This window comes from Engystomops pustulosus, chromosome 2 (assembly GCF_040894005.1).
Source record: "Engystomops pustulosus chromosome 2, aEngPut4.maternal, whole genome shotgun sequence".
Lineage (NCBI taxonomy): Eukaryota > Metazoa > Chordata > Amphibia > Anura > Leptodactylidae > Engystomops > Engystomops pustulosus.
Window position 1 is genome coordinate 134,036,551 of NC_092412.1, and position 13,959 is coordinate 134,050,509.

At 38.4% G+C, this 13,959-nt stretch overlaps 1 protein-coding gene across 3 annotated transcripts in view; it reads right to left on the reverse strand.

The window, feature by feature from the left end:
* Positions 1-219: 219 nt before the first annotated feature.
* The window catches only part of S100PBP (S100P binding protein), a 31,235-nt gene continuing 17,495 nt past the window's right edge, over positions 220-13,959 (reverse strand). For all 3 annotated transcript variants that reach the window (XM_072136557.1, XM_072136560.1, XM_072136559.1), the window contains exons 3-6: positions 7,543-7,640; positions 6,497-6,594; positions 2,515-2,599; positions 220-631 (exon numbers count right to left, since the gene is read on the reverse strand). In XM_072136557.1, coding sequence (XP_071992658.1) covers positions 478-631; positions 2,515-2,599; positions 6,497-6,594; positions 7,543-7,640 — 435 coding nt within the window. In that variant the 3' untranslated portion in view covers positions 220-477. The remainder of the gene's footprint in view (positions 632-2,514; positions 2,600-6,496; positions 6,595-7,542; positions 7,641-13,959) is intronic.

A 13,959-nucleotide genomic window follows, 5' to 3' on the forward strand; every position in this document is an offset into this window, starting at 1 on the left:
GCAAAAAGGTGGAAAGATGTATACCGGATCATGGAGACACAAGCAGAAAAGGGACAGATGGGTTTGCAAGAACAAATTGGAAAATCAATTAAGAGAGATGAAACAGATTCATACATGATGACAATCAGAGAACAATTATGAGATACTCCAGAACAACAAATTAACTAAATATACAGCAATTTGGGGGAACGGCTGGCTCATTTACCATGAAGACACAACTGAGAAAGTGTAAATTTATTACAACAGTATCTTAACCAAAAAATATTCACAACAGTCATAAAATCTCTGGAAAATTTCAATAAAAACAAACAAACAAAAAAACCCCAACAGGGCTGTCAAAACAACCCAAAATTTATACAATAGTCATTTACAGAACACAACAGGTGATATCTTTTCTAGTCAGTGGATAAACATCAAACTCTTAAAGGAAAAGAACAACAACAAAAAAACTAAACGTACATTCACATTTATCTTGATTCATGAAGCACTGAATGGTAGAACATTGGGAACTGGACTTCTTTGGAACGTAGCTGGAAAGTTCTTGAAACGTTCATTAGGACCTCCATTTCTTGTCACCCATTGACCTAAGGGGCAACGCTTAGTCGGCTTCTTTCCAATGCGAGGGTGATTCCTAAAGACATTATACCAAGCAACGTCGTCACAAACACAGAAAAGAATATTTTCAAAATATATGTATACTACGTGCATTCAGACACTTTTCTATTGCACAGAAGTCCGGACAGGGCCATTGTAACACCCCAATTCTTTTGTTGTTGCATGATCTTGGTGTGGTCATGCTTTTGCTGTTGTACGGATTGGTATACAGAAATGCTCAAGGGCAACTCAATGGGGGGGAATTTATCTACACCATTGTTTTTGACAGGTCTTAAAATAAGGTAATTATGCCTGGATACATAAAGTCATAAAAAAAAAAAAAATTCTTAAAAGATAAAGAATTCGACCAATGGGCTGGTACACTAGTACTTCAGATACTGGGCTAACAGGGTGGGCCACTGAAATGTCCATATCAGAGCCAGGATACCTAGAGTAGGGGCCGAGTGAGATGCAGGGATTTGAGGACAGAAATCCAGCAGCTTGACAGCAGAAGAAGACAAGGTCCAGCAATGCATCATGTGCCTGTTAATGTTAGACAGCTAAATGATAATTTGAGTTTGTAAAGTCTTTCAGGAAAACTAAGTACTAAATATCACTACAACTCAAGACCTGTTAACCTTGTTTGCAAGGTTGGATTGTTGTCTCTCCTAATTCAGACACATTAGGCAGTCAATGTATTTTTTCAAAATGCGAACAATATTGGCCTTCTTTTGTGGGATATCCTATTGCTTGATCGGTAGGTTTACATAATTGTTGTTGAAAGGTCCACCAAGGTCATCTTGCGAATCTAGCATCTTTTGTGTTTGATGTATTCATAGTTGGTGGATCTGGTAATAACTAGACAATACCATTGTTCCCATTACTTATCGGGCTTTTACTTCAGAAGTCTATCCATATCTGTGCATTATTGAGCATACAATGGGGAAATAAGCTTTTCTAAACATGAACATTTTCCCATTCAGCAAATCGAAGTGACGCGTGTGTGGTTTAGGGTGGTGGTAATGTGTTGGAGTATCGCATTTTCAGAGTGGGGGCATAAAGTGGGCGACATGACTGGGACTTAAAGCGGTTGTCTGGGTGTTAATACTGATTACTGTGAAAGACTTATTTAACATTTGTGTTTTTTTACACTCATCTCCTTAGAGAGAAGGAACACAATGGGGGAGGTGGTGTGTGTTATCATTGGGTTATTTGTCTATGTGTGGCATTGTTTGGGTGCAGTTGTGGTACAAATACGGTTTTGTGACTTTCCAATGTGCCTAATAAAAATAGGAGAGTGCAAAAACATCCCTGCTTGCACCAAGTTCATTATTTGCCTAGATTCGTTTTCACAATACTGAACTAAATTCATGATTTTCTTTTTGGCGCAAAAGGACTCCAGTCATCCTCTACCGTGGAAATTGGACAAAAACCACTACCAAAAAAAAAAAAAAAAAAAAAAGGCAACCACATACATAGTCTCACTTGAATTCAAATAAAATAAAAATGGAATTGAACATAGACAACCAAGTCAAAGTCAAATTGTAATTGTTCTTTGTCAGTTTACTCAGGATAAGAAATCTGATCCTGCGCATTTTACCTCTTACATATGATAATCTATTGTGACCGTGACAATTAAGGTACGATGAAAGGAAGCTCACTTTGTAAGACATTAGCACCTTGAAAACGTCATTGATAATGCTCCACATGGTAGAATATGATTATTCTAAAGAAGAGGTGTATGCAACAGAGCTCCCTTATCCAGGTTTTACTAATCCTTTTTAAAGGAAACCTACCACTTGAAGTGGCAGGTTTCAGAAGAAAACACCGGAAAAAGCCGGAGCTTATTTTTGTTAGTGTTTTAAACCGCGGTTAGATAAGAGTAGGTGTTGGCATGCATTGTAGGCTTTGCCCTCATACCTTTTGGTATAATCTGATGGGTGCTGCCAGTTCTTATTCTCCCGGCTGATATGGTTCAGTAATGAGGCCAGCTCATAATGAGGATCTATACAACAGATGTAGAGAAAGTCAGTTAACCTGAAATTAGACATCATATAAACAGTTGGAAAAATTAATTGAGACAAACTCCATTTTTGTTTATGGAAAGCAGCTCCAATTTAAATCCCTGCCAAATTTGTAGGTCCAAATGTGTATACTTCCTGTTCTAAATGGACACCACACTGCTGTGTGTGTTAGACACTGAAGGTTTCTCCATTTTAAAAGGAAATCTACCATCAAAATGAATATTAATAAACCAGGGACACTTACTCATAGATCCAGGCACTGTGAATGTTGTAATCTTTTTTACAATTGTTATCCATGTCCTTTTTCCTTCTATACATCAACTTTTATAATTATGCTAATGATTCTTAAGGGTTCTTCCAGGGTATTTCAGAGCCCCACAGGCTGAGACAATGAGCAGAGCAGACCAGCTGCTGCTAGATTATACAGGCAGAGGGAGAGAGAAGGGGTTGGGCAAGACATGTTCTGCTTAACCTGTGAATCTGCATCACTGAGGGGCTCTAGTAACTCCCCCAGAGCCCTTAAGGCTCATTAGCTTAGAAGGTAGGAGACCATGGATAACAAATATAAGAAGATAACCATATCACAGTGACTGGATCTATGAGCAAGTGTCCCTGGTAAGTAGCCATGCTTCATTTTAAGGGTAGATTTTCTTTAAAGCATATTGGAAGGAGAAAGCCACATTAAAAATGCGAAGAAGTCTTTATTGGTACATCATCCAGGCATAAAAGAGCAATGTTTCGATTCGAATGCAAATCTTTTTCAAGCATTAGAAGCATTCGCATTAGAATCGAAACGTTGCTCTTTTATGCCTTTTATGATGTACCTATAAAGACTTCTTTGCATTTTATTCTTCGGTACTGTGGCTCTCTCCTACCATTATGCCATATATGAAGTTTTGAACGCCTGAACTTCCAGCTGCAAGCACCAACCCCTAGGAGGAATTACTGTGGATTGCTGCCCCTTCTCTCTATTTTCTTTTCTTTAAAGCAATCACCAGATTTTTCTCCATTAAAGTACTAGCCCCCTCAGGTAGAGTACGTACGAGATCAAGTTTAGAGGCAGCAGGGGGAGTGTCTTTAGATGCATATATCGTTGGTTCTGTAGTACCCAGAGGCATGCTTTTGTGTCATATTAATCTCATCTTTAAGAGTGCATCAGACTTTTGAGCTAAAGTACTGGACCAACAGGAAGCTAAAGAAATAAGCAGGAACCCAATCTACCTGCAGCTTACATTTTCTCAATTTGTCTTTACCTGCCTGTAGGTCCAGTTTTGTAGATCACAGAACTGCTGGCCTGACGCGATCTGAATGAGGAGATTCTTATTTTTCACTCTTTCCTGACACATAGCAAACTAATACGGCACAGGGTCGGGCTTGCAGCATTTTAAAAATGATAAAACTAATATAAAAACTGATATACAGCTCGTTAGGCAAGATCTAAAAAAATCTAAAATATCCGCGGCAGTGAACCATGTAACTAATGCCGTCCGCCACTCATAAGCATTGGAGTAAAAAGTGATCAAAAGATTTTAATTTCTACCTTTTTGGGGAATGTACAAAGACACGTTCTGCGACAAATGACACCTTAGGTCTGTATGCCATGGAACTGAATCGGACATGCAGTCCTAAATCTATCAATTATCAGGCTGGACAACCCAGTTACAATACTGTACACTTGCAACTCAGATATATTTATAAAACTGGACATAGTTTCTCAAGATTTCTGGGCCAAGTATCACCTATTCAAATACATCAGCACCAAATAACCTAAAATTATTTATTTGCCAATACAGGTTGTATCGCTGCATTGGGATATGAAATAAAGAGCACTCTCACTTTTTACTGGATTGCTGCCTTTTTTCTTTTTGTCTAAAATTATTTAGGTTATTTAACACTGTTGTAAGGTAGTTTAAACCACAAAGTGTGAATGCATCCTCAGTACAGGGTCAGCAGTTGAGTAGTCACCTGATCTAGATACATATATCTTTATTAGGGCCGATTCACACGGCTGCGGACAGACAGTCTTTGTAACAGGATCCTGCACAGTCCATGATTCATGGAAAGATTATGTAAATGTGAAAGAGCCACTGTGGATGGCAGCATGTGTCCAATCCCTAAACTCATAGCATTCAAAACAAGGCATCGAGTGCCTAAAATTAGAGATAAAGATGCATTAGTAATCTGAGGCTGCATGAGCTCTCATCTACACACTGTACAGGATTGGAATATGGATCTCTATGGGTGGATCATTTTAACCCCTTACTTTACAATGTTGCTCAGTGCTACTGCTGTTTTAGCTCCTATCACTCCCTAGGCTGCTTAGTGCAAAATCCCAGGGTGTGGGCAGTGACACTAAGCAGACAGTTCTGTGGGGTGACAATGTGGTTACATTATCAGGGGACAAGGTGTATATACACTTTCATCTGGCTTCTGAACATTGTACTAATACACTGACACATAGAAAGAGCCGAGTCAGATCAGAGATGCAGGAGATGCCTATTGCTTAATGGCTGACAGACTTTTACACTGCCAGCTCTGCTACATCTCTGTTCTCACAGATGTGTGCCTGCCTTCCCCTTCCCCCCGATCACTTATCTCCTTGGAGTTTGCAGCTCCTCTGTGCTGGCAGGAAGTGATCAGTGTAAGCTCTGTGCTAGGACTGCAGGGGATGGGGCTACAGGCTCAGATAAGAGAGAAATCTCAGCTGCAGGCCACCGCACAGGAATCCAAGATGGTGGCCACACGATCCTGAAGTCAGAAGTTACAGGGTTGTGTCCAGGGGCAACTGAAGTTGTGTACAGCAGGACTGATAGAGACAGGTTCGACTAAGATCTGTAAAAATCTGCATTTTTGATAACAAAAGGGAATCAGAGAATGTGTTATTTTGTGATCCTGAGTACATATAAGAAACTTGTCTTTGTGGGAATACCCCATTAATTCACACAGACAAATCAGGATTCTACAGACTGACATTGGCTCCAGAAGCACTCAGGACAGGTGGGGACATTCATGGAAGGACAGAGATATGTCCACTTTGCTACTGAGTGATTATTTCTCAATGAAAGTGTCAGACTGCTTCCCATTCATCCTGATTCCTCCCAGTTTCCTGCTTCTCTCATGTGTAAGGTTTGGCACACACAAGGGTGGAGGAAGGAGGGTGTTCAGTGCCTGCGCACACACACACAAAATTCTGTAACTAGCTGCACACCTCTCGGAGACCCTGAATATCTGATGTTAGGAAAGGGTTACTAGCTTGTACAATAATTATACATTATGGTAATCTTATGGGGCCACTTATTTCAATAGGAGGTAGAGACAGTCATCATTTCTTTCTGCTCTCAGAAAAAAAATAAAAAAAGTGTCCTTTCTTATTTAGTTGCAGTTTCAACAGCTGAATCACTGCCGAAGCTGCGGTAAAAAGTTAATGGATGAATCCAATAGGCTGGCTGGCAGATTCAGACAAATTTCTAATACACTATAAACCCTTCTGCTTTCATGTCATCGCCCGTGTGTCATCACATATTTGATCACAAGAAGCTCCTGCACACTGCAGGGTGAATTGTGTCTCTAAATGCAGTTCAAGTGCAGTGTGTGAACACTGGGACTAAAATGCAGCCTGGCAAACAGACCTTACCAACCTACATACAATAATGCAACCCCACAAAAAGTGTTGAGAAATGTACTTTACTTGGTCACTCCACTTATTACTGTCTACTATTCTATTTACCCAGCTTTATTTTAAATAAGCGTAATATGCAGTTGCCTAATATAATATGCCAAACAGCAGTGACAGGTTCCCTTTAAATAGTGTCCAGTCTGTGTAAAAAGTACATTACATATAAAAAAAAATATTTGTATACATGTAATGAGTTTATTACCTTCTAAGTTACCGTCTCTTTGACCATCAATGTGCATCAAGACTTTATCAAGGTAAATGTCCTTATTTGTCTCCATTTCAAACTCTGATAGAACTTCCCTAAGACGCAAAATATTCATAAAGCCATTAAACAAAGCATAAAAGAAAACAAAATATACAAAAAAATAAAATATATTTATATATTCATGAATTATAAAACAAATGAATGCTGGATGATAATCCCACAATGGGATTAGAGTATGTTTAGATTAGAATTTCAATATAGAAATCTAGAAAAAACATTCATGTACCGTATAAACTAGAGTAAAAGAAAAAATTTTCAGCACCCACTCAGCTTATACTTGAGTATTAAAAAACCCTCCAACAGTCTTCTGATTGCGGCTTGTCTTTTCCACGCATCTTCTGGCTTCTTGGCAGAGGAATGTCTATGCTCTCCGCTGGTGCATGCACTACGACGCAGCGTGACCTCAGCATGCGGCGACACACCACGTCATAGTGTGTGCATTCAGGCAAGGAGCATAGATGTAACTATTTCCACACTGCTGTGCTCTGCTCGACATTTTATCATTCACGGGAACTCTTCAGCTAGACATTTTATTAAAGAGTAGTTGCTGCATTTCCCATTCTAGGCTTCTACTAAAGTCAAAACATTTTCCCAGTTTTTGTGGCAAAATTAGGTATTTATGGTTATACTTGGGTCAGCTTATATGGTATATTAAATTAAAAAAATTGTTCAAGTGGGGAAATATCCTATGGTAGTTTTATGATGGTTTTATGACCCTTTTAATTACAGCACAGCACACATACATACAATGTATGTATGTATGTATGTATGAAAGAAAGAAAGTAAGTAAAATTGAAAGGTAGAGCTCACAATATTATATAAATTGTATAACTCAAGATTAATTCTATTCTACCATTGTGCTTTAAGTCAACTTATGACAGCAGATTTAAAGTAAACATTTTCTATTTAAGTCTTCGCTACCTTTGCACTTTAATATAAGTCATTCAAGTAATGCATTTCATTGATCACACCAGAAAATGTACCTGAAAGATGGTCTGTGTACAGCTACAACTGCAATCTTTGGCTTTTCTTTAGTTTGGCTTGAAGAACTTTCTGCATTTGAACCTAGAGTAGCCACAATCTGAGAGATAAAAACATAGCTTAACACTTCTGCTCAACAATCCCTCTCTACTGCAAAGAGGTATAAAGTCAATTACACAGAAATGTAATCTAAATGATGTAAATCATATTGAAGAGCTCATCGGCTTTAATAGTGGCTTTATCACAAGCCAGTTCCTGAAAATCAATACCTGCGAATCCACTCATGGCTGAATATCTGTGGAAATGTGTGTCAATTCAGCTAATGGACACTACAAAATAAGCCTTCCAAGAAGAGAACTGGCAGTTACAGCAGTAAATGTGGACCTGACTTCATAGTAATATGGAAATGGTATAACCAATAAAACATCAAAAGGTGCAAGGGTTCTAATCTATTTTTGGTCATACTGTGATTGGAGGAATGACTCCACCAGAACCTATGGTACTGTTATTGTGCATCATCAGACAGAATGTGTGGCTGCAGTACAGGTAATTCAGAAGTGCCATTGTAATCCATTTATGTGATATCGGCCATGACCGGAGAACTAAAAAGATAATGTAAACCTAAATTACCCATTTTCCATGTACAGTTGTATTGTCTGTACAAATGGCTAAACACATTCCACAAGATAAGGGTTTTTTTTTTTTTTTTTTTTTCACAAACTTCATTTAATATATAGTAAGTTGAATTTTCAACAGTGGAAAAAAGGTGGTGAAATCCTTGATCATGTATTTAAAAAAAAAAAAAAAAAACATAATAAGTTATAGACTACCTGATGACTGTAAAAGCCATGCAGATTATTGTGAGAGTCTTTGCAGAAAATAGAAAATTGTGCTCTACCGATGGAAGTTCAATTGTTTCCATTACAGGAAATAAAGCTGAATTGCTGCTCAATATGACATACAAATATGTGTATATGTCTATAGCCTAACAATTGTGCTTAAGAGATAGTATCTTTATCAACTGGAATGCACACTTATACCCAAAGAGATAGCATTATTTGATACTCCATGCATATTACTAAAGCAGATGAATACTGACATCATTTCTGGCCTTGAACAAATCCTCCTACATACTGCAAACTAGATTCACCAGCGCTGCTGGTACGGGCACTTGGCCAAGTGACGAGATCAGTTATATTCAGAAATTCTCTGTTTAGTCTCTGTAGAAAATGTCACCATTACCAAGCTTGGAAACGCTTTACTGCAAATATTACCAAAATGGAAATATGGCTGCTCATTACCGGCCAGGGATCTATTAGATAGCCTACTGCATAGTCCAGGATAGCATCTTCCTTAGAATTTATGTTAAGACAATAACCCGAGTTTATTGATTCCATATTTTCTTATCATTTTCCTATATGAAGTACCCACTGCGTTAAATAGAACCCGGTCAGCAGAAATAAATTAGTACTATTATGTTGTCAGACAGGTTCAAATCTTCCAGCGCACGCTTCTTTTGTGACCCAGTGTGGAGGCATCATGCAGAACATTAATTTTGAAGTTAGTTGTATAAAGTTACGTAGACAGAAAGTTTAACACTGATGTCAAGCCCTCCCTGCTTCATAAAACCCCCTCTGATATGACTGATGTCATTCACCAGATTTCAGGAGACCAGGTTATGATAACCTTGGGTGCAGGGGAGTCAGTTATATCAGAGGGGGTGCTTTGATGGAGCTTGACTTTCGTGCTGAACACTCCCATTACATTACTGTATACAACTGTTTACATCTCACTTCAAAGTTTTCTGCATAATGCCACCAAAATTGAACAATGAAAGGAACATGCACGGAAAGGTATTACTTGTATGAAAACATTTTAGTAGCGGTTTATTAGGTCAATTGCTACTCCTCAGTTCCTTTTAAAGGCCAACACATTTGCAATCAATTTTGTCTAAAATGAAACAAAAATTTAAGCAACACTGCAAGGAGTCTTAAAATTTCCTTTAACTCGCAAATGACCGGCCTATTTTGGGCCTAGATGACAAGTTAGGAGGAGCCATGTTATTCCACGTAAGCCACCATGATATCTTAGGATGTAAGAATAGTAGTAATCAGTAGTGAAAGCTTAGTGTAAGTGTTGTTGCTTATAGGACCTCTCTAGACGGATGAGAACATGTATAAATAAATCAAAGAGAAGCTTTTACGAAGTGACAATAGCTGCACTGATTATGAACTTTGTGGGTAGACGTGTCATAAGATGTGGTGGAACTTAAATTTATGTATCCTACAATCAGAAGATGTTGGACGCCCACAATAGCTTTATGGTCACAGATGTATGTATACACCAACTATTGAAAATTTGTTTGTAAAAAAACCCATGTGTGGAAATGGAGGAAGTAGTCAAAGAATTACTAGCAAGCCATTTTCAAACGCCCATGAGAGTGGTCATCTTGTCATTTACAGTCTAAAGGCTTGAGGATATTAGTTATTTAAAAGGTGTTACCATTTATCAATGGGAAGAGGCTCAAAGGGTCGAATTAGAGTTAACTAGCGCGTGTGTGGAGTGTCCATTGCATTTTATCTCTGTTTCTGTTATTGATCTGCGCCAGCAAAATAAAGCTGAAGGTTTAACATTGGTTAGAAAACATAACACCTAATTTCCCAGCCTCATCAGCGGGATCCACATCAGTAAAAAACAAAGGATTTATACAAAAAAGCCAATGTGAAAACATCCATTGAAAACAATGGCTCAGTAAGGCATCTGAAAATCACTAAACCCCAGATGTGAAAAACTCCAGTGTGAAAGATCCCCTGGGATTGAACAGACATAGGCTTAACAATATGCATAAGGTGCTGTACAGTGCAACTCTTAGTCAATAACAATCATCCATGTGTGTTGCAAATATCCGGCGCTCTAGTGTCTTGAATCCATCCTTTATTCTTTAACCCCTTACTGACACGCACCGTAATAGTACGTCACGGGTCGGGTGCTCACGGGCTGAGACCTCTCCATAGCCGGTAAGTCTTTGCTGCATACCAAAGTGTGAAAAAGTTATTAGCACCAGAAGATGGCAAAAAAGAGAAAAAAAAATTTGTACAGGAGGTTTTAGTTTTTCTAAATGCCTGAAAACACAAAACTTATACAAATTTGTTATCCCTGTGATCACACCAACCCAAAGAATAAAGTAGACATGTCGTTTGGCGCGCACAGTGAAAGCCATAAAATCTAAGCCCAAAAGAAAACATCGCAAATGTGTTTTTTTTTCACCATTTTCACCGCATTTGGAATTTTTTTTCACGCTTCCCAGTACACGACATGGAAAATTAAATACCATCACTATGAAGTGCAATTTGTTATGCAGAAAACAAGCCATCACAGAGCTCTCTACGTTTAAATTTTTTTTTAAAAAGTTAGATTTTTGAAGGTGGGGAGTGAAAAATGGAAATGAAAAAAACCAAATAAGGGCTTAAAAACTGACATAACACGTCATTAGCTCAGACATCACAACAAGAGCCATCTACGTGTTTTGACATATAGCCTTAGTCAAGATCAAATGTGTGTTGCCTGATTGAATTATTTAACCTTATGATAATGATGTTTTTTGTTCTCTAAATGATGCCTGGACAAGCTCTTCAATGTTCGACGCTTTGTACCATCAATTCATCACACTACTCTGTAACTGCTTGACCAATGCTCATTGCAACCCTCTTCTCCCATTCTTGACACACTGATAGAATTTCTTCTGCTAGCACAGGCTTCCAGTATCCGTTCTTTCAGATGCTGCACATCTTGTATCTTCACAGCATAGACAATTGCCTTCAGATGACCCCAAAGATTAACCCCTACGGGACACAGCATCTTTTGGCCTAAAGGACGCAGCCCCATTTTTCAAATCTGGCCTGTGTCACTATAAGTGGTTATAGCGTGGGAACGCTGTGAGATATCCAGGGGATATTGAGATTGTTTTCTCGTGACACATTGTACTTCAAATTAGTTTAAAAATTTGGATGAAATCTTTTGCGTTTAGTTATGAAAAAAAACAAAATTTGGCAAAAATTTTGAAAAATTCTTTATTTTCAACGTTCTAAATTCTCTACTTTTGATTCAGAAAGTCATAGCACCCAAATAAATTCATAACTTACATTTCCCAAATGTCTGCTTTATGTTGGCATGGTTTTTTAAGATTCCACATATTTTACTAGAATGTTATGAGGCTCAGAATTTGGGTGCCATTTTTCACATTTTTTGTAAAATCGCCAAAACCTGTATTTAGATGGACCTGCTCAACTTCTAATTGACACTGAGAGGCCTAAATAATAGCGAGACTCGTAAATTACCCCATTGTGGAAACTACACCCCTCAACATATGAAAAACCACTTTTAAGAAGTTTGTTAACCCTTTACGTGTTTTATAGGGGTTAAAACAAAATGGAGGTGGAGTCTGCAAATTGTAATATTTTTTCACAATACACTCATTTTGGGTGGAAAATTTTACATTTCTAATGGATAAAATGAAAAAAGGCTCCACAAAGTTTGATACGCAATTTCTCCCGAGTACACAGATACCCCATATGTGCTGGTAACCTGCTGTATGGGCGCACGGCCGGGCATAGAAGAGAAGGAGGCGCCATTCAAATCAGATTTGCTATGTCACATTGTACAGGCTATAATTTTTTTCTTTTTTTTATTGTGCACCTATAGGGGCTTATTTCTTTTGCCACATGAGATGCACTTTTCTAATACATAATTTTGGGGCATCTATAGCTAATTGGTGAGATTTAATTAACTCTTTGTTGGTGGAGGAAATGAAAATCATCAATTTTTAGGAAAATTTTTATGTGTTTTTTTTTTTTGGCCGTTAACCATACCATGAAAATAGTATATTATTTTTATTCTTTGGGTCGCCACGTTTATGAAAATACTTCATTTATATATATTTTTTTATTTTTTCCCATTTTTACTGTATAAAAAGTAATTTGGCAAAATTGTTGTTAATTTTAGCATCACCGTCTTTCATATGCATAACTTTTTTATTTTTCACCTCAAAAATCTGTTTAAGGGCTTATTTTTTGCAAGAATGATAGCTCTTTTTAGTGGTCTTATTTTAGATTGCGTAACTTTTTAAAATCACTTTTTTAGAGCATTTTTAAAGGGCATTAATAAAAAATCATCTTTAGCAGAGAGAGTTTTTTTAGGTTGTTTTTTACGGGGTTAACTTTGCGGATCTAATAACGATTCTGTTTTATTAGGCAGATTGTTACGGACGCAGGGATACCAAATATGTGGGGGTTTTGTGTATTTTATTCAATTGTACTGAATAAAAACTAATTTGGAGAAAATCTTATTCATTTTAGCATCACCATCTTTTTATATGCATAACTTTTTTATTTTTTGGCAGATAAATCTTGTTAGGGGCTTATTTTTTGCGAGAACAGTTGTTCTTTTTAGTGGGCTTATTTTGGAGTGCATAACATTTTTTAAATCACTTTGTAGAGCATTTTTTATAGGGTATTAATTAAAAATTATCTTTTTTCGGAATGTTTTTTGCGTTTTTTTCCCTCCGGCGTTTACCGTGCGGGTCCAGTAACGATTCTGTTTTATTATGCAGATTGTTACGGACGCGGCAATACCAAATATGCGGTTTTTTTTTGTGTTTTTATGTTTTTTATACTTTATTAAGTTTTTTTATGGGAAAGTGACATTTTAGGGGCTTATATTTTTATGTATTAATTTTTTATTTATTATAATGTGTAGTGTTAACTGTTTTTGCATATTTTTACTTATACATACTTGAACTTAAACCAGTGATGCTCTGATCACTGGTTTAAGTTCAATACACTGCTCTACAATACTATTTTATTGTAGAGCAGTGTAAACTGTCTGAGCAAGCTTGCGCATGCTCAGACAGTTTACAGCCAGACCCGGAAGGGGTCTGGCTGCCATGGAGACCGGGCAGCTCCGGGGCACATGCCAGTCCTCGGAGCTGCCCGGAAGAGGATCGGATCCCCCGGTAAGCGGCACGGGGGATCCGATCCACAGCGCTAACACCGTTACACGCCGCGGTCATGTTTGACCGCGGCGTGTAAGGGGTTAACACCCGCGATCGGAGCCGGCTCCGATCGCGGGTGTTAGCGCAGGCTGTCAGCTGTACTAGACAGCTGACAGCCGCTGCTTCTGGTACCGGCTCCGTTCGTGAGCCGGTGCCAGAAGCAGGACGTTATAGAACGTCCCCGTGCGCTAAGCATCTAGCCCCGGGGACGTACTATAACGTCCAGGTGCGCCTAGGGGTTAACCGGTTCGCGACCGCCCGCCGTGTATTCACGGCGGCGGTCGCGTCGCATGGAGAGGGCTCACGGGCTGAGCCCTCTCCATAGCCGGTAAGTCTTTGCTGCATATTGCAGCAAAGGCTTACCGGTAAC